This window comes from Cajanus cajan, chromosome 10, assembly GCF_000230855.2.
Source record: "Cajanus cajan strain Asha chromosome 10, NIPB_CcT2T_4, whole genome shotgun sequence".
Classification (NCBI taxonomy): Eukaryota; Viridiplantae; Streptophyta; class Magnoliopsida; order Fabales; family Fabaceae; genus Cajanus; species Cajanus cajan.
In genome coordinates, this window is record NC_138526.1 from 44,987,722 (window position 1) to 45,009,625 (window position 21,904).

General features: G+C 32.0%; 2 protein-coding genes across 2 annotated transcripts; both read left to right on the forward strand.

Moving 5' to 3' along the window:
- Positions 1 to 7,039: 7,039 nt before the first annotated feature.
- On the forward strand, positions 7,040 to 7,931 carry LOC109817548 (uncharacterized). Its single transcript, XM_020382827.3, has one exon. The coding sequence runs from the start codon at positions 7,197 to 7,199 to the stop codon at positions 7,611 to 7,613; it is 417 nt and encodes a 138-aa protein (XP_020238416.1). The 5' UTR covers positions 7,040 to 7,196; the 3' UTR covers positions 7,614 to 7,931.
- A 9,061-nt stretch (positions 7,932 to 16,992) lies between these two features.
- On the forward strand, positions 16,993 to 21,093 carry RHF2A (RING-H2 group F2A). The gene is made up of 9 exons (XM_020382798.3): positions 16,993 to 17,166; positions 17,403 to 17,570; positions 17,680 to 17,726; positions 18,922 to 18,984; positions 19,091 to 19,199; positions 19,279 to 19,670; positions 19,778 to 19,885; positions 19,972 to 20,332; positions 20,766 to 21,093. The coding sequence occupies exons 1-8, from the start codon at positions 17,161 to 17,163 to the stop codon at positions 20,282 to 20,284; spliced, it is 1,206 nt and encodes a 401-aa protein (XP_020238387.1). The 5' UTR covers positions 16,993 to 17,160; the 3' UTR covers positions 20,285 to 20,332; positions 20,766 to 21,093.
- Positions 21,094 to 21,904: the final 811 nt, after the last annotated feature.

Below are 21,904 nucleotides of genomic sequence, written 5' to 3' on the forward strand. Positions count from 1 at the left end.
TGAATTTTAAAAAAAATAATTTTGTATTTCATTATTTCAACTTTTTTGAAATTTATTTTAAATATCATGCACACTATGATTTAAAAAATATATTAAATTTAAGTAATAATTTTAAAAATGAATTGAAAAAAATCTTATTTTCAAAATTGAAGATCAATGAAAGTTTTCATGAAAATAACATAGTATTGGATGTAATTTAGAAATAAATGATAGATACATATATAAGATTTGCAGAACATAATTTAACTTTTTCCCCCTTATTTAATTAATAACGTTATTTTCAAAGAGATGAGTGATTTTTAAAAATTAAAGAAAATATATGTTATTCTTAAATTTGGACGTCATGTGTTGGTATTTTTCAAGATAAGTAAAAAAAAACACATTTATGCTAATTAGTTTATAATTTATAATAGCCTAATTAAACATATAATTATATATAGGTATGTCATATCTCACTCACTCTGATTTATATTTATCTTATTCATTACAATATATTTATATTTTGAAAATACTCATATAATAATGAAAATATTATATAGTGCATTGTTGTGTGTAGCGATGGGATCAGGATTGCTTGCATTTGAAAAATAATTAGCTTATATTTTATTTAATAATTTCATACGGATTTAAATCCATGGGAAATTCCGTCAGAAATTTCAGACGGATTTAAATCCGTCGGAAATTTCAGACGGATTTAAATCCATCGAAAATTCCGTCGAAAATTCCATCAGTTAAAATTCCGTCGAAAATTCCATCGAAAATTTTCGACGGATCTAAATCCGTGGAAAATTTCCAACGGATTTTTGTCCGTGAGAAATTATCCGTCGAAAATTTAACTTTTTCTTGTAGAGGAACAACTCAATAGGTCAACCAAATGAGTTCAACTAGACTAGTTATTTAACTGTTTGGGCTTGGGAGTTGGATTATATGGTTTGAAGGATTGAAAATACAATCCATTCCAACCCATTTAGGTGTGTTATGTGTGTCAACTTGTTGAGTTGAATCCATTTCGACATCCCTGATTATAAATAGTTTGGTCATAGGCATTAACATTATTTCACAAGTCAACTTATCTTAAAAGTTTAAATTTTAGACAAAGATAAATGATTTTATATTTATTTTAATAAATTTATTGGACAATATTTCTCTATAAAAAATAAAAGAATAATTGTAGTATTTTAAAAAAGATTTATCATATATTTGAAAAATATTTTTTTAGTAGATAAATGAAATACGACTAAATTGTAAGGAATTCACTCTTCTAAAGTGAGGAGATTTCACTTTTTAAAAAAAGTGCAATAATAATCGTTGATTAAAAAATAAATGATAGATATTATAGTTGATTTTAAATTTTATTATAAATGTATTTGATTTTATTACATTTCTATATCGTTGATTTTTTAATTAATGGTTATTATTACACTTTATTTTCTAATGTAGACTTCACTCTAGAAGAGTCAAGTCCAAACTATATATATATATATATATATATATATATATATATATATATATATATATATATATATATGCGAGTATTTTTTTGTCTTGAGGTTTGTATCCAAGGCTGACCTTGAGTTTTTAAAGCCTTGGACAAACAAAAAACATGATATTCTCAATTATTTAAGTATGTCCTTGATATCAATTTGTTTATTTATTTTTCATTTTAGATGATCAAAAGTAGGGATGACAATGGGTCCCATGGGGGCGAATAGTAAGGTACTCGTACTTGACCCGTTAGTTAAAAATTCGTCACATATTCATCCCATGTCTATACAAGTATTTATTTAGTGTATATCCATGAATTTTATAACTATTGGCAGATATCCATGGATGCTTGTGAATTTCTTAAAAATTATAAAAAGTATTATAAATAATTTTAAACTTATATTTGATGTCATGTTCAAGTCCACATAATTAGATAAGCATGGACAAAAAAAACTAAATTATAATTTATGCTTTAGATTATGACTCTTTAATGAGTAAATGGTAATGAGATGAAACAATAGTATTTTATTGTTTATTTTTTAAACCCTCACCTTGAACTCTCAATTTGTTGTAATAGAAGAAAAAAATATTGACAATGATTACACATCATTAAAAAAATTGCAATAATTAACAAATATTCAATCTAATTTTAAGATTATAGTAGAGTATAAGAGATCACAATTAGAAAAATAGAAAAAGAATGAAAGAATTATATATATACACACACACACACACATATATATATATATATGTGTGTGTGTGTGTGTGTGTGTGGACGGATCCATGGCCATGGCGGTGGGGGCGACTACCCCCACTAAAATTTTACTCTTTCTCATTTTTATATGTATTATCATTTTCTTTTACAATATATGTATATATATTAATTATATTTTAGTTCACTAAAAAAATTATTAAGTAGTGACACACACTCTAAAGTGACAAATTTATCACTAAAAGTTACTTCTACATACATTATAAATATAATATATGTTGATATATTGTTAAAATGTGTAAATATAAATTAGAGTGATATTTTTTGTATGTCACTATATGTAACATTTTTTATAATGTTTGTTTTTTTTATATCTAATATGTTAAAATATATTAATATTTCATTTATATTTTATTCTATTGTGTAATTACTTCACTTTATGACAAAATTGTCTTAATCTTTTATTATTATAATATATTTTATTTTTTTGACTAAAAAATTTATTACTTCTTTATTCATTGATGTCATAATTTAGTTTACAAATATAGGTTATTTTTCAATTTCTAATTTAGCTTTTAACCCTTTTGATCTTATATATGTACATTGTGTGTTGGTAGGAGATGATCTAAATTAAGAGGAATGAGAGAAATTGTGATACAATTTTTTTTTACTTTAACATATTTAATAAAAAAATAAATTTACTCGTATAAAAAAATAGGCATTGTTCTCATAAAATATTTTTAAAAAAATGAACTTAGAAATTTAGAAGATTATACAAAAAAACAAATAGTAAATTTTATTTATCCTAATAGTTTATATCAGTTTGTTCCTCTAATATAATTAAGTCACTAAAAATTACAAAGTCACACTTAAATATAATCTCAACAGAAAAATAAAAAGGAGAAATTGTCACTTTATTTATGAGAAAAAATTGATTAATAAAAAAGTAGGTATATTAATTCTTTTTATCACAAAATTATACTTTTTTAAAAAAAGTTATTATATTTTTTAAAAAAAATTATAAAATATTTTATTATTCCCACTTAACAATTTTTTATACCTGCCGCTATGTGTTATAATACATACATACATGTAAGTATATATAAATGTATGCACACACATATATTTATAAAGGAAAAGAAAGGAATTTTTAACCGTCCTTATTTATTAACAATAAAAGAAATATAAGATAAGAGAAATTAAATATACTTAACATCATTGATTTATCTTCCTAAAATTACAAATAAATTTTTATTGAGAAATAAAAATATCACATATCAATTGATTGATTAATTTTAATTAATTTATTTTTTTATAATAATATATTCATATATAATTTAATTATATAAATTTATTTTTTATATTTATATGAATTAAAACAAAATTGATGCCCTATAAAAATGGGACCACCCACCTCAACCTTTGTCAGGACCGCTATTATCTGTATCGACATATAAGTCTCACTGAGTTAACTTACCTTATTTTTTTTATAAAAAATAAATGCCAAGAATTATGATGGCTATAATTTGTATTGAAGTTGAAAGGAATAATGTCTGCTTCAAAAAAGTGGAACGACATGTGAATTAGAAAATAAATGATTCGTTCTCACGAAAGGACAAGTATAATTTTACATATATGAAGGGGTGACGGAGAAATGGGGGTAGAACAATAAAATAAAAATATATGACCTTATATGGCAAGTTTCTCCCTACAAGAACAAGAAGGAACAAATTCAGTTTTATTTAATCAACACTCCATTTGGAAAGAAATTGAAAAATGCATCATATATAACTATTTTTCTAATTTACATTTTATGCTTACATATTATTACTAATATATGCAAATGAATATTAAACTATTTTGTAAAGATAACGCAATGGATTAAATCTTTTCATTTTTATTAATAAATATTTGAGATTAAATTTGACTTTCATTATATTTTATATTCTTTTATGTTAATTTGTGTTTAATATGAGATAAGTGGTTCATAATTTCACTTAAATTTTTTAAAAACATTAGTGGTTAACTTTACTTTACATAAAGTCATATCTTATCCTAACCTAACTCTTCTTTCACAAAAAAAATTGATTATCAAGTGAAATATGTATAATTTTAACTAGAAAACCATTTGATAGAAGTAAAATATAAAAAATAATAAAACTCACTTTTAGTTATTATAGTTTCTTAAATGTAATATTTTAGTCTTTTAAAACTTTTTATTGCAGATTTGGCTTCATTAATTTTGTAAAGTTAAACAAGGTTATCTATTATTAACACATAATCCAAAATCAAGTAGAAAATATTGACCGAGGTCGTGAATGACACTACTTAACAAATAATTAGCCACGTAGAAAATACAATGATATTAAAATAAAAAAATGTTTAAATAAATTATAAATTTTAATTGAAATTTAAAAAAACATATTTGTAGTAAAAAATAATATTGCTCCTTATATGGAAACATGCATGGTTGGGTAACTACCACATAGTGTCACTTGCATTTTGGATGATTTGTTCATAGTGGATCAACATTACTTAATTTTAAAAACTAAATGAACCAAATTTATAATAAAACAAATTTAGGAACCGAAATTGCATATTTATAAAATTACATAGACAAAAAATGAATTAAAGTCTTTAAAGTTATGATCTTATTGTCTCCACCACACATGGATCAACTATCATAAAGTGTGTACTCTCAAATTTTCATGTGTTAAATACTTAAAGAAAAAACTATGTGTATGGAAGGAAATATGTTAAGAGAGGTCAATATATTAATTAAACCTTCATACATTGAGGGAATAGATTTTAACTCTATGTAACATTGTAATTTATGATATCGTTATATTACTCTCAAATGTTTTGTGATATTGAGTTGAGTTGTTAGTGTTAAGAGGCTCAAGAGTCTAAGGATACATATTGAGCTTCAGTGGTGTTGGGAGACGGTTCTCTAGGAAAACACTAATGTAACCTCAAAGGTAAGAGTATACAAGGTTTCTATTTGAATAGAGTTCCATAAACTCATTTTTCTCAACTTTCTGAAGAGGGAATTCTATAGAGAAGGTCTTTAGTCCATGAGTTATTTTTCTCTCAATCATTTTCTCTTCTTCTTCCCAATTTGTTTCTAAGATATGTTGTTGTGATTTAAGTGGTGGAAACCTGGAATCAAATCGTTGATTTTGTTTCTGAGTCGAATGTTGTGCTATTTTCCTTTAGGACTTTGTTGGTATCATGTATGGGCAAAGTTGAGGCACACATGTATGAAATAACCATAATATAAGGGTGAGGTCAAACTATACTGATTATAAGTGACCAATCGAGTAAAGTATGATGTCGAGAACTTAGTTCCTAACCGAATATAGGAAGGTTGTAGCATTTGGACGATAATCGGTGGACTAATCCCATAGGAAGTTTGGTTAAGCTAACTAATGTCATGGTAGACCCTTACCCAGTTGTTCCATCCTTACATTAATACTATACTTGCTTGTTTAAGTGGCAACATTTGAGAAATTTAGTTGTTGTGTTGTGGATTTATATCTAATTTGTTGTTGATCTAGCAAGCCTAGAAAGATCATCTTGTGTTGTCAGTTTGGTAGGATCAAGTCATTTAAATTGTTCATTATGTCTTATAGGATATCTCCTAGTTAAAATGCATGACGACGCATATGAGTTGTTGTGTTGAACATATGATGTATTGAGTAGATTGTGTTGTTCATATACTATGTTGAATTTAGATGATCTATAATGCTGTGTTGATTTAGAGTTGCATTATGTTGATTAGTGTAGTATATTGTGTTGTTAAAGATGAAATGATGATATGATGTTTCAGTGAGATATTTACGTTATTCTTTTTACTTTAACTTACCCTTGCATGTTTTCATGTAGCATGGACTGCGATGATCATACATAGTATGTGAAAAAGGCAAGGATAAGAATGAAGAGTAGTTGTGGAGGCCACCTAGTTGCGTTGGAGTTTGAGGACATTTTGATCACTACCTATTGGTCAAAGTTTGGTATAAAGTGTATAGTTGCTTGATTGACAACTTATGGTGTATAATTTACATTTTTTGGGTTATGATATTTACTTTGCATCTATTTATTTAGTTGATCTCCTTTTTATACTTGCAATATAATACAAATTCTAATATTTGTATATTTATATTAATTTTATCTAATTCAAATAAAATTATCTAGTGAAGATGTTTACAATATTATACAAAATAAAATAGTGTCAACCAATTAAAGATTATTGTTAATAACTATATTAATATATATATATATATATATATATATATATATATATATATTTAATGATAATATATCTTAAATTTGTTTTGTCTCAATAAAATGTGTTAATTTTAGTTTAGTTTTATTATTTATTTATTTTTTCTAAATTTTTAATTTATTGTTTTTGTCCTTATAAAAAATGAATAAAAAAATAGTCTCTATAAAAATATTTTATTTGATTTTAGTTCTTTTAAATTACATTATTAGTATTTGCCCATAGTATTTAGCGAAATCGGGATAAAAAATGCTTATCGAAAGAAGTTAGAAACTTTCTAGAAGTATCACGTGATGACTTGATACTTAAAAATACTATCACCTGTTAGCTAGAATTGTCATTTCTGTTAAACACAAACAATCAACGACTGACACATAAATGTAAGAACTTAAAAATTAACGATTTCATATATTTAAGATATATAACTTTTAAAAAAAAATACAAAAATAGTTTAATTTATCAGAACTAAAAACACATTATTTAATAATAATAATAATAATAATAATAATAATAATAATATAAAAAAAAATAGTAATAACAGCGCATAGATTCCATAATTACACCCCTTGCTTTTTAGTTTCCATCTTAGAATTGTGAGAATCCCTCGATTCAAGCTCCAACAACCATTTCCATTTCAATTTCAATTTGAAAACCTTTCTTTTCTTCTTCCATGGCGGAATAAGCCCAACCCCGCGCTGTCATGAACCGCCTCCCTCGATGAGCGGGCAGCAGATGAGCCGCCGCGTGGGCGAAGTGGCCGGCAACGCGACGGCGGAGTGCGCGGCGGTGTGCTGCTGCGTGCCGTGCGCGGTGATGGACATGGTGGTGCTGGCCACCTACAAGGTCCCCGCGGGGCTCGTTAAGAAGGCGCTGCTGAAGAGGGAGAAGAAACAGCTGCAGCATCGTAGTAAGAAAAACAACAAGAAGAACGGGCCCACCGTCGCCGCCCAGGACAATGTTGGGCCCAGGCCCACCTTGGAGGACCACCTCGCCGAGGAGGTCGTCCACCAGGAGCAGGACTCCAACATCCAAGACGACGGGTGGGCCCACTTCAACGGAACCGGCTTCTGGCGAAGCACTTCTCAGCGCCACCAACAACAACCTCACCTCCAATCTCACGATTCTCACCCATAGGGACGCCTACACGTGTCGCGCTTCCACTCGCCGATAACTGAACGCCTTTTCAGTGCCATGTGGACCCGCATTTATTTCATTTCCCTGGATTTCTATGCATGTAAGACACTTGTGTAATGTAATGAATAACACTATGTCTATGTCTATGTCTATGGCTATGCTGCATTCGTATTTATATTATACATATTCCTGAACTTGTTTACCAATTTCTGAAACCGCTATTATTTAACATGCCTTGTGCTCAGGCGAATGGCCAAGAGGGGAAAACAAATTGGCAAATATATGTAATGGGTAATAAAATACAAAGTCCATTGCTCACTCTCTTCTTAAATTTACGATATTCATCTTTTATGTTTACTAGAATTATAGGATTCTGGTGATGTGTTCCAAGAGGGAAATTAGAGGAGAGGGAAAGAACGGCTAATTAATTTAAAAGCGGGTTCCACTCTTGCATAATTCCTTGTTGGAATGTCCAGATTCAACTAAAATAGTACAACATTAATATTCATCGTTGGAGACAAAAAAAATTTCCTCATGCTTCATCTTGTGCTCATAGTTATTGCCTCTAGAAGCCGTCGTAATCGATTATGATGAGGGTAATTATTGTATTGCGTGTTTCCTTTCACGTTTCAAACGTTTAAGGCGAAAGTTATTGATAATAATTTTCACGTTAAACGTAATTTTTTACGTTTAAAACGTAAAAGTAAATACAGGAATAATAGTTTTCATTATTTATTTATTTATTAAATATATAATTAATTAATTTATATATAATTTAAATAAAATAAATAAATAATTTGAAGTAAATTATATATAATTGATTATCACTATCATGGTAGATGTCACCATTATTACTAATGATAATTGATAATAATAGTAATGGTGGAACGATAATAAATTATGAAAATTTCTACCGTACCTCAATTATTGAAGAGTTTTGGTACTGTAATTGATGTATATGTACACATCACCATTTAAACATGTTATATTATTTTATAAAAAAAAAAATGAAAAACAAAATTTGTACAATTCAACGGAGTGAGGGTGGTTCCCCACTGTAAAATTGCGGTTTTTGACCATTTTTTGAGGCAACTCAAATTTGAGAGAGTGAGGGTGGTTCCACACTGCAAAATCGCGATTCTCCACCATTTTTTGCCGTAGCTCAAGCAAATAGTCATGTCCTTGCAATTGTTTCCGTAGAGATTTGTGATTGATCCGCATCCGATACAACTCTCAACGTCTCAACAACACAAATTGGAGAAATCGTTCACAAAAAGCATCGTATGCAAGGTCAGAGAATTGGGTCAAAGAAATAGAAAGGCTCCATGTCATCCTATGCAGGGTCAGAGAATTGGAAGATCCCAATTGATCTGTTTGATTCCAAAAAGCATGCTAGAGTCTCACGTGGCGTTCTAGCATTTGTGGATGAGTATGGTAATATGGTCTTTAGGATGATAAAAGAGTCTGATAAAAAGCTTGAACTCCTAAAAGCTAAAACTAAACCCAACGTGCGAGAGATAACAGAAAAAAAAAAAAAAAAAAAAGTGAAAAACCGGGAAGTGAAACGAGCGTGAGAGAGATACTGAAAAAAAAATGAAGTTCAGTTATAAAAACTTAAAAATTGACATGGATTTTAAATAATGAATATAAATATACATCAACTACAATATTAAAACCTTTCTTTTATTGAGGGTTCAATGATAATGCTTATGAACTATTCTTACTATTATCATTGTTATCGACAATAATGACAATGTAATATAAATTGATTATCAATGATGGTAATAATAGTATTGGTGTAATATAAGTTGATTATCAGTGGCAATGATGATAATGTTTATCAATATTATCACACTATTACTAATAAGACGGTGATTGTGATAAGCATTGTGACACCTTGATAATTATGAAATAATGACAATAAAATTGATAATTTCATAATAAGATTTTAATTATAATTATTCATATTTTAAATTTTAATTGAGTGATTATTATTAATTATTTTCATGTTTTTATATAAGTAAATATTTTCTCTAGAATCTTTTTACGAATGAAACGTAACTTCAACCAATAAATATGACATAAGAAAAGGATAACTATATAAAGTGTGTCTGAAAATTTGCTCAGTTCAACTAACATCAATTCATCCATAATTTTTTTGTGTGCTTATGTATTAAACATGATTTAAATGTATTTCCAAACATATAAATAACATGTTTGGTCTTAATTTGGAAACATAGAGTGTGTTTGGTTCACTTACTTTTCATTGAATGGTATATTAGACTCGTGTTGAATCTAAAGCTTTAGATTGAAGTTTTTACATTGAAGGTGAATTGAAAACATTAACCGCATAATTCGTATTTAAATTAAAATACACATTAATTCAATGCACGGCCAATATTTTCAATAAATAAGGTATTATTTTAAATACAATTTTTTTAAAATAATAACGGGTAGCAATCCGTGATCAGTAGAATTTTTATTGCATCTTGGTTAATTAAAGTTATATTTTTATGTATATTTCTTTTTCATATTTACTAATTTTAATTTATAGTATTAGCATCATATTCTTATAAAAAAAATGTAATGATAATAATACTAGTAACATACAATTTATTTAAATATATTTAAAAAATAATGAAAAATATTATTTATCAACAAATTTTTTTCTTCCATTTGAACTTATTTCCATATTTCTTTTAGTTGCTTTAATAGGTGCAATTGTCGTGGCTCGCCAATAAAATTTTTTGAGAACTAATAATAGAAATCCAAATTAAATTTTGTTAGATTTTATCACATTGATTTTTGTATTACATTATAAAATTCATACTCGTCTTAATAATTATATATTTAAGATTTAAATATATTTTTAGTCCCTTAAATTTAAAGTAATTTAGTTTTTAGTCTCTCAAATTTAAAACTGATATTTTTAGTTCCTATAATTTTAAAAAAAATATTATTTTAGTCTTTATACCAAAATTTTGTTAGAAAATCTATCAAATATTGTCACATTAAATCTATTTACCGATGTCTTTGTTAGTGAAAATATCACATTAAACTTAATTGATGTTACATAGTTATCTCAATCAGTCACTTTCGTATATGTTATTAGTGACCTGAGGAACTAAAATAAATTTTTTTTTTAAATTACAAGGATTAAAAGCAACAATTTTAATTTTGAGGGACCAAAAATAAATTTATTCTAAATTTGAGGGATTAAAAACATATTTAAACTTATATTTAATGTGATTTTAATTAAAATTATCTAAACAAATTTTATTTTGATAAAAAGAATGAAAGTAACTAAACACAAATTAAGTTACACTAAATTTATTATTAATTAAATTTATTTTCAAAGTTAAATTCAACTAAACGTAAACTACAATTCAAACACGCACAACTGAAATCATGTTAATACTCATACCATCAAAATCACCTTAATTTTTTTGAAAGGACGTGGAAGTTACTGTTGGTAGCGTTTACTTTGTTGCATGTTGGACTTCTTCATCGCACTATTGTAGTAACTTTATAAGAAGAACACCGTATTTTAAGAAAACTCTTAGCCCGATTTGATGAATTTCCACCAAAGTAGTAACTTTTTTGTTTCTTCAAAATTATTTCACTAATAACATTGCCTTTTAGTTTCATAAATCATTTTGTTTACGTTTCACTATTTATGCTTTAATGAATGTTTTTAGAATACTTCTACGAAAATCCTTATATATATATTGACAAGATACTGATGGATTTACTTATTACCATAAAATTTGAACGGATCATGTAAGCTGAGAATCATATGCAATTTGTCAATTGTCCCAACTAATTATACACGCGTCTTTAAATAAAAAAGAAGAATTAACTAATGTTTTTTGGGCTTTCTTGTAATCTTCTACCAAGAAGATAATATATTTTTTTAATAAAGGGATTCTTTTCTTGGTCTTTTAGTAGTAGCATGTTTGAATTATTCACACGTGGTCATTTGTCGTCGGTTCCCTGTTCACTTTCGGGTAAAAGTCGCATGCTATTACGTACACTATTAAAACAACATCAAATTAGAAAGGAAGACAATTTTATTTTTAATTTTAATTTGGCTATCAAAAGTCAAAACTATTAGTTAGAGAAATACTGATGGAATATTCTTTCAAATTTCCCAGAAACTGGACCAAGTAAAATATAACTTAGAGCATTTCTAATGGATATTGCTTCTAAGCAACTCCTTATGTCACATCACTATTATATCAGTTCTGGCCCACTTTATGAGTTGCTTAAATTTTAGCAGAGTTGCTTGTAGAAGCAACTCTGCTAAAATTTAAGCAACTCATAAAGTGGGCCAGAGCTGATTTGACAATGATGTAGCACACGGAGTTGCTTATAAGCAACCCCCATTGCAGATGCTCTTAGTGTAACTAGAGAAAGAGATAAAGATGTGGATTTCATTCAGTCATGCATGTATAATTAGAAGGGATATATGTAGCCATGTGAATGGGAAGGATACGCTAGTATCTTGTCGCATTTTACTATGTTTGATAAATATTTATTTGAAGTTTATTTTTATATCTTTATGAATATCTATTAAATGGTTATTTATATATATTTTTTAATATTTGTAGATATTTGTAAGATATGATTTGGAGGGGAGAAGAACTTTAAGAACTTAAACTTTTCTTTTTCTTCTTCTCAAATTCTTAAGGAAAGATTCATGCTCGAAGATTATGTTTTCTTTTTATCTGAGACTTGGAACTGAGAATCTTGTGGTATAGTTGCAGAGCTTGGATTGTTGGAGTAGTTCAACGTTCTCTTCTTTTACCTCGGAGTTCTTCCTGGATTTCACTTCGTTCCGAGGTAAGGGAAACTAAAATCTTGAGTTTTGGTTGAAATGTTGGATTGTTGAATGAATTGAGAACTTAAAGTTGGTAAAATTTCTAAAATTTGTAGCTATGGGGTTAGATTCGAAGTGGGTTGCATGTTAAAATTGAGATTTTTGATGTTCTTGATGAAATGTTAAAATGTTGATGATTTCTGTGAGTTATGGTTCATGCATGTTGCTTTTCTTGTGATTTTTGAGTGCATAAATGAATGTAATAGACATAATGAGTTGTAGTTGTAGATGGTGTTTAAGAGAAAAATTGGTGAAGTATGGGTAAAGAACGAAGGGAAAGTGTAACGACCTGCCATGACCGTCACACTACGAACAACACTACATACTACTAAAATATATATACTAAAATAGTATAATAAAATATTTACAACACAAGTTTCTAATCAAGCAACCAACGACAACCAATTATATACAACAAAATATGCTACTATAAGATAGCCTACAAAAAAAATTCATCTCCAGGCACCTCCTGTGACCTCTAGCAGCTATCTCCAGTCTATCCCTGCCCTGCTCCCATACAACGTATGATCATCGCAGCCCAAACCACATGGAAACATGCAAGGGTAAGCTAGAGACAATAAACAACTCATAATAATTTAATATGCAACATAACAACTATATAATCATCTTCGCATTCGACACATGAGACAAACAACATATATACTATACTTCTTAACATCTTCAACTTACAACATAACAACACTATCATTATCCTCAACAAGATCAACATACAACACAATCACATCTTAACAACATAACAACAAATATACAACACATATCAACAACAAATCAACTCATCAACAACTTATGCATCGTCACGCATTTCAACTCGGAGATCTCCAACAACTGAGGTTGAGCAGTCTAGGTGACATAAACCCTACCGAATCCGACGTTTGACCTATCTCAACCAGGTCAGGTATAGAACAATGTTAGGAACTCTAAAGAGAACCAGGTATAGACAACAACAATAGGCAATTTTTCAGGTGTGTCACTTAGACTCGGAGGTCCAGTACTACTGTCAGGACAGAAGGGTTTGAGTATGAGCCTACCACGGCCTTGGCTAGCATCACCAATCCACATATGGAGTTAGCCCACCCACTGTCCTCCAAGTACCACGCACCCTCCAGTACCTAGTCAAAGACTACATCTCTAACTAGATACCTTACTCAAATTGGTCATTCAACCATGACATGGATCGACTATTTCCATGTCGCCCACACAGTACTAAGGGATTCAACTTTAAAACAACTTCTAACTTTAAAACAACTTTCAACTTATCACCTTAGTACTATGTATCTCAACATTGGACATATATCTTCACCATATGTCCCTAACTTTCCAACTTTACAACAATAGACACCATAACAACTTTACAATAATAAACATCTGGCTGCTTGTAATCGGTATAGCTCAGCCTGGCCCTTATACTGTGGTCGCTTTGTACACGTGTGCCTCGACCTTGCCCACACACGGGATCAACTAAGTCCTAGAGGAGAACAACACAACGTCTACTCCAAGGGACAACTTCCCAAGGAGGGATTTTCAACAAATTGGGCTCTCAGAGCACCACAACTATCTCAATCCATACAATGGAATGAGCAACTTCAAAAACATCTCTCCTAATCCTAGTGATCACAACTCATCATCACAACTTAATCAACTTAACAACTTAAACAACATACAACTTTTCAAATCATCATCTAAATCAACATTCAACTTGAACAACGTAGTTTATCAGCACAACAACTCATCACAAATTGTTTAACAACACATTTTAACAACACAACATCTCATTTCAACTTTAAACCGCACAATCAACTCAACATCTTATTAGCTCAACTCATAATTTACAACTCAATCATCATAAAATAATATATTTTCAACACATGGCACAACATACAACTTATAGCAACATACAACTCTATACTCAACATGCATCTCCATGTAATTATACTATTTCTTATTCAATTATACAACTATGCAACTCTTTTCAAACAACTTAACAATATTATCATCATGCACTTCTCAACATATACATGTCCACACATAATATATAACAACTTTATCAACTTAATTTCAACTAGCTTCAACAATATCATAGATCAACACAACTTGTAAACAACTTCACAACTTAACTACAACATGCATCTCCAACAACATCATTAATAAATATTTAATCATATATTAGCAACACACAATATTTTCATCACCTAACATAACTCATACTAATCAACCTAAGTACCCAAAGGAGTTCCCAACTCACATACAACCAACAACTTTACAATCTAGCTTCCCTTACCTGAAGATTGACTCAGAATAGCCAAGAAGCGAGATTCCCTTTCCGAAGCTCAACCCGGAACTTCAATCCACCCAAAGCAAGCTTCTTAGTCCAGAGTCCTTCTCTCTAAAACTTCTCTCTAAAAAACTCCTCTTCTCCTCAACCACCCAACTCTATTTATAGAAGTTCAGGAGTGGCCAGAACGGCCTGTTCCGAATCCGGAACGGCCCGTTCTGCATCCTTTCATCATGTGTAAAAATTACATGCAGAACGGCCCGTTCTGAAATCAAAACAGTCCATTTTGGGAATCATCCAAAACGGCCCGTTCTCCATCCAGAACGGCTCGTCCTCCATCCAGAACGACCCGTTCTCCATCCAGAACGACTCGTTTTGGGGTTTGGAACGACCCGTTCTCCCTCCAGAACGGCCTGTTCTCAACCACGATTTACAGGTCAATTTAATAGCTTGGAACGGCCCGTTCCAGATTGGGAACAACCCGTTCTGGGCTACTAAATCACCTATATTGGACTTTCTAAAACAACTTGCTACGTTACAAAAAGCCATGAAAATGCCAAAAATTATGCACTCAGTGTCACAACCGTGGTTGAGCGCTACAACCATGGGAGAAAATGGGATGACTGAGACTCAACACTGTAGTCGTGAGAAAAACTAGGGTGGTTGAGACTCAGTGCCACAGTCATGGTTGAGCACTACAACCGTGGGAAAAACTAGGATGGCCAAGACTCAACGTCACAACCATGGTTGAGTGTTGTATTTGTAGATAAAATTGGACTGACTGAGACCCGATGCTAGAACGTTGAATTGAGCACTACAACGATGGAGGTAAATGATCGAATTTGGTCTTGAGGTCTTCATGAAAGTTGTAGTCTTAGATATTAACTTTCCAGTAGCTCTTGAATCACCTAAAATAGAGGTCTATAGCACTCTAGTTATGACCTTTTTAGTGAGTAAAGGTCAAGCTACTAACATTTAGGAAATTGTTGGGAGTTTTACAATTTTCAACATTGTAGATGATGAAATTAGAACCCGAGTTCTTCATGAAAATCTTCTCATTTTTCATATGAGACAATGATGAGTATGATAGGCATAGTAGAACTTCCTATGTGTTGTTTTATGTGAAGGTTGTCACTATACAATAAATGATTTTGATAAGTTGTATGTTGATACATGTTGTATGATGGATGGATTTGGTGAACATGAATATAATACTTGTGTCTATTGCATGTTGTATGACGTAGGATGATGATAATAAACATCGATATGCTATCTTTGTATAGTTGAAATGATAATAAGCATTGTTATGCTATTCTTGGTTGAGGTGTTAAGCATTTGTATACTATACATGATTGATATTGTAGATCTCTATATGCATTGACTAGATTTGATGTATATAATAGATGCATGGTGATGTGTAGATGTTGAGAATGCGGTGTGGCATCACGGAATTGTGGCTAACTTAGGATTTGAGGAGAGATAATTATTTTGAAAATTGAAGATCCCACATAGGGTAGCTTAAAGTGGTGCTCGAATAGGCCACTATTTGAAAAACTCTCCTTGAGTATGTGTGTCTCTTAGAATAGATTTTGAGGTATGTTGAGTCCCCTCCAAGTTTTTAATTAGTGGTTGGGTAAGGTAGGAGGTTGAGAGTTACAACCCTTAATCAAGTACTTGAAAATGTTGCGTGATTCCTTGTGGATAATTAGTGAACAAATTTCATGTGTGACTTGGTAATGCATGCTAAAGTCACAATAGCCCATGCCCAGTTTTAGATTTTTGGGATTAAATTTCTCTGTCCACATTCATAATTACAGTCCAACCAAATAAGTTATTAAAAATCATTTTTAGTTGGGTGTATATTATCAAATTTTGTCTTCTCATTTTTTTTCATATATAAACAATGTAAAAAGTACAAGATAATCTTTATTTGAACGACTTATCGAGTTGTTAAGCGAAACAATTATTAGAATAAATAAAAATTATTATTATTATTATTATTATGTAATGGTTGATGATTCCACCTTCCACGTACATATGTGGTGGTACAAGTTGATGATCTAGCCCATACGAGAGTGACGCGTAAGGTGAAAGACTGGTGAAAGAGATTCCTTGAGAATGACACGTGTCGGAATCACAGAGAGTGGAGGACGAAGACCGAGCTAGTAGCTAAGGTAAGGTTAGCTGACTCCGTGGTTGGTTTCTTCCAAAAGGTAAAACATAACATAAAGGAATGCTTTGCCTGCACCCACACACTCAGTCCACACCGCACCGTAGAAAACTCTCTCTCTCTCTCTCTCTCTCTAATCCCTTCCCTCCCGTTAGGGTTTCCTTCCCTCGCATCTCGATTTCGCAACCTCATCGCCCAATTCTCCATGGAGGTAACACCCTTTCGATTACTCCGCCGCGCACTGCAATTTTCCCCTCTTTTATTCCACGCCTTTTCGTTTTCCTTTAGGGAATTTGTTTCGCCCGAGATTCTCTATTCGATCTGATTCCCCGCCAGGGGTTGTTTGATTGATTTATTGTTGCGTTCCGATCGGTGTGTCTCGATTCGATTGGGATTTTTTTTTTCTTGTCTGTTTGTGTTGATTTCAGTGCGGTGTTTGTTTTGTAGGGTGCTGTGGTGGAAGAGAATAATATTGTTAATGATGATAACACTACTAATAAGTCTGAGGCGCATTTGACTTCCGCCGCTGCTTTTGTGGAGGGTGGGATTCAGGACGCGTGTGATGATGCTTGCAGCATATGCCTTGAAGCTTTCTGTGACAGTGATCCTTCCACGGTATGGATTTCTAGGTTTTGATTTATAGATGTTATGTTATGGTAGTTATGATGACTGTGTGTCAAGTGTCAACCCTGTTGATCATGCTACTCTTGTACCCTTCTTGCAGGTGACTAGTTGCAAGCATGAGTTTCATCTTCAGTGCATTCTGGAATGGTATTGATGAATTGGCTTTCGTTAATCGAATATTTTGAGTCGATATTGGGATTAATTTTGGTGGTGCTGGACTGTACTATATTGGTATTGATGGGTGTTTTGCTTGCTTATTATTATTGCGCTGTACTGCTACTGTTTTAGAGTGCTGCAGTGTTTCTTGGTTACTGATGTGTTTTCCTAAAGTAACATAATTATATGGCAGTATGATATGCTTTAAAAAGGGTTCTTTGATAAAGGTTTTTATAAATGTGTTTTGGAGGAAACCATGTCTCTGTTGACTAAAGATAAAATAAAACTAAAGCCCTATATAAAATAAGCTATCTCTACCAGCTGAAATAGAGAGTATGATGAATTTAATTCATGGGACTGAAGAAGTTAAAAGGAAGCATTCACGGTTGTGGAGTCCTACTTTCACTGGCCTTGCGTTTAGTAAATAAATAAATAAAATGAGTATGCAGGTATAAAAGTCCCAGTGCTCGAGTATGTCATGGCCAATGGTTCTCAGGTTGTTCCCTGAAGTCATTATATCATCATTGTTTGAGGCACTGTATCGATATCTAGTTATTCAAGGTTCTCAGAATATCAGTTTTCATGCCCAACAAACTTTATAAACTACAAACCAGTGGGGCCTAAACTTCATAAGTTTACATTCTGTTTTTATACTGTGATAAATATGGTTGCCAACATTTGGATATCTTTAAAAAAATATCCAGCTAATAACAGCAAATTATTAGTAGCTTTCTATAATCAGAATTTGAGCATTGGGCCCCTTTTCCATGTAAACTTGCTCAGCTGCTTGGTCAATTCATTGCTTTCCAAGTGAATTGTTTATCTAAATAAACAAAATGTTTAAGACAGTCTTCCAGTATGTGTTTGATGAGTTAATGTTGCATTTGTTTTATGCTGTTGAGTATTGATTCTCTGATTTGATGTCTGTAGATATGGACATTCATTTGCTAACATGCTCCTGTTGGGAGTCACAAATATGTGATACACATATTTTGGATTTCTTCTTTGTCTTGTGGTTAAACATTTTATAACTTCATGAACTTTTCCTGGAGAAAAAAGCAATGATGGTATCCAGGGAAGAAGTTGTGGCTAATTCTGTGCCAGCAGCCATAATCAATTTTGTCTAAATCACTTGACAATGTTTGGAGAATAGACTTTGTATTGAATTTTAACTTTTATCTTGTAGGTGTCAGAGAAGCTCTCAGTGTCCCATGTGTTGGCAACCTATCAGTCTCAAAGATCCAACAAGGTTTGTAGTTTTCTCTATGTTCTTTATTATTGTTTCTTTTATTCTTCTACTGCTGTCATTATTTGTTTTCAAGGTTTATTTACATGCTTTTTTTTTGTAAATGCAGCCAAGAACTGCTTGAGGCAGTGGAAAGAGAGAGAAACTTTAGGTTCAATCCATCTAGAAATGCCACGATATTTCATCATCCAGCACTGGGGGATTTTGAGTTACAACATGTTTGTAGTCTACTTATGCTAGTTTGGAAGCATTTTGTACCTTTATTATGCATTATGTGATTTTTAAGTTCTCCTGCAGTTGCCAGTTGGAGCTAGTGACGCAGATCTTGAAGAGCGTATAATCCAACACTTAGCTGCTGCAGCAGCAATGGGAAGAGCACGCCACATTGCTAGAAGGGAAGGCCAGAGAAACAGGTCATCAGCTCAAGGTCGCCCACATTTTTTGGTTTTTTCAACTCATCCTAATTCACCTCCCAGGGCTCCTGCTTCTTCCTCTCCATCTCAGAGGGGGGATGATGAACAACCGACTCCAACAATTGCTGTTGCGAATATGTCTCCAACTCCTGCAACTGGAGAAGAATCATCACAGCTGACTTTAGTTCCTTCTGTTCAAGTAGATCAGGTTTCAGGGTCTGGATCTGGATCTACTGCTCTTGCTACAGATCATCAGGGATCATCTTACAACAATAGGTAATTATCATTTTTCATTTTTGGATCATTTTTAAATGTTTATAAATTTTTAATTGTCTAGTATTCTAGCTTTTCAAGTTCTCAACTGTTTTGCCTGAATCATACAGGAGATCTCCTAATCAGTCATCTCCAAGTAGCCAAGACAGAGCAGGGCCATCAGAATTCCAGTCATTTTCAGAATCTCTGAAATCTAAACTGAGTGCTGTGTCAACAAGGTAGATCCTATGCAGCATGTGGGTGTTACAGTACATTTCTGGACTTCTCCCACTGTAACTTGAACATTTCTTTTCCTGTCTTTCAGATACAAGGAGTCAATTTCCAAGAGTACAAGAGGGTGGAAGGAGAGATGGTTCTCCCGTAACCCCTCCATGTCTGATATTGGATCTGAAGTTAGGCGAGAAGTTAATGCAGGGATTGCAACTATGTCACGCATGATGGAACGTCTGGAGACCAGAGAGGGTAATAGAAACAACAACAGTTCAGCTCCAACTAATTTAGAGGATGGTTCAGTTCAGGGATCCAATGATCAGCCTTTAACAGGCACAGAAGGGGAAGGTCTTTTGAGAGACAATAACACAAAAGCTTCTTGCGCAGCAGGTTCTAGTTCAAATTAAGCATATAGAAGGAATTGCATGAACTCTGAGATTTGTTTTGTTCAGAAGGTAAAATCTTAATTATACTGAAATTTGTTATACATTTCTGATTACAAACTAATCAGAACAATTTTCTGTTTGTATTATAATTACTGTTACACGTATTCTTTTAGATATGATCTGTATTTTCTTGACGGCTTTCTCTATTTTAATCATCGTCTCCATGCTCTCCAATAAAAATTGTATTGTCTTATCCCCGTGAGATTTTGATGTTAAATAAATTACATATTTATTAATGTTTCATCAGTAAGCTTGATATATATTTTTGTTATTTAACAAAGCATGGCAGATATTTTGCTAATCCGTTTTTATGGAGTTTGACATATTCTCTCTTTCCCTCACGAGTTCTAATTTTAACATACCATTGCTTACATGTGCTAGTTATTTATCCGATTGAGTGTTGTTAAGAATGTTGTGCTGATGGATGTTTCTATGGTATCAGGTAGAAATAGAATTGCCCATTTGGGGGATGTGAAATTCCATGGATGTGATGCATTGCCAATTGGCTGGAGCAAGCCAGGCAAGTGATTATCCATTGGCCTGCAGAAGAAGACCAACAATTGTGATATTGGAAATAAAGAACTTGAAAGGCAGCAATGGTCTCTTTCGTTTGAAACTTAAACTTAGGAACCTATATATGATTGTATATTCACATTGTAAACTTATTTATAGATATCCCTCAGATAAAGTACTCTGTTTCTTCTACTTCTGGACATATAACACTTTTTAAACTTAAACGTTAATTGGGGTAATAACTCATTGTCTGAAAACACTGTTCGATTGTGAAACATAGTCATTAGTGTGCATGCACCATTGTTGTCAAATTTTGCATCATACTTAGTAGGATCGCCGTATTCAAGTTTCATCCCCATCTGTGTTGGATTGCAACTTTGCGTGATTGAAGTGAAATCGCTTATGTCATACTCGCAAGATCATAGGATTTGTAATATTTTCTGATTTGGACGTGTTTGTTACAGCTTGGCTGGTTGGTCAGGTTTTGAGAGCTGTGTTACAAAATACCCACAAATCCTCACCCAAATTATCCGAAATCTCTCCTAACTTTCCATTCGTTCAGTAGCAGCCTCTCCGCCTCATACCCTCTGCCGGCATTTCGCAGAGGTGAGTCCAAAATCACTGTTTTGATTCTGAACTTCTGTGTGCTTCTGCGTTTTGCCTCTGTCGACCATTTCCTGGTTTGATAGAGCCATCTCTGTTTCTGCCTCCGAAGCTTCTCTTATGGTGTACATTTGGATTGCTTATTTGATATGAAAATAGGTTATTGCTACGGTGCCAGTTTATATGAGAGGGTTTTAGTGCCCCTTTTGTTATTAGCAAATGAGACGCTGACACGTGTTTAATAAGCCCAGTTATAATCAATTCTCATATAATCGGTCAAGGATAATTGTGGAATTTCACTGAATTTCCAAACCAGTAGGTGCAGTAGAGGGGGGGGTGTTGGTGTAGGCGACGGTGACGACATCCGCAGTACAACCCAATGACTTCCACGGGAGCCTCATCCTCCCACCGACACCCCTCCTTCTCCTCCTGTCACGCGCGACTCACGTGAGTTCATCCTGCAAC

Excerpts from the sequence above, each read along its gene's own strand:
- LOC109817548 (XM_020382827.3), top strand. The coding sequence starts at position 7,197 with ATGAGCGGGCAGCAGATGAGCCGCCGCGTGGGCGAAGTGGCCGGCAAC.
- RHF2A (XM_020382798.3), top strand. Across the intron at positions 17,571-17,679 it reads GTGACAGTGATCCTTCCACG|GTGACTAGTTGCAAGCATGA; the intron begins GTATGGATTTCT and ends CCCTTCTTGCAG. Across the intron at positions 19,671-19,777 it reads GGATCATCTTACAACAATAG|GAGATCTCCTAATCAGTCAT; the intron begins GTAATTATCATT and ends TGAATCATACAG.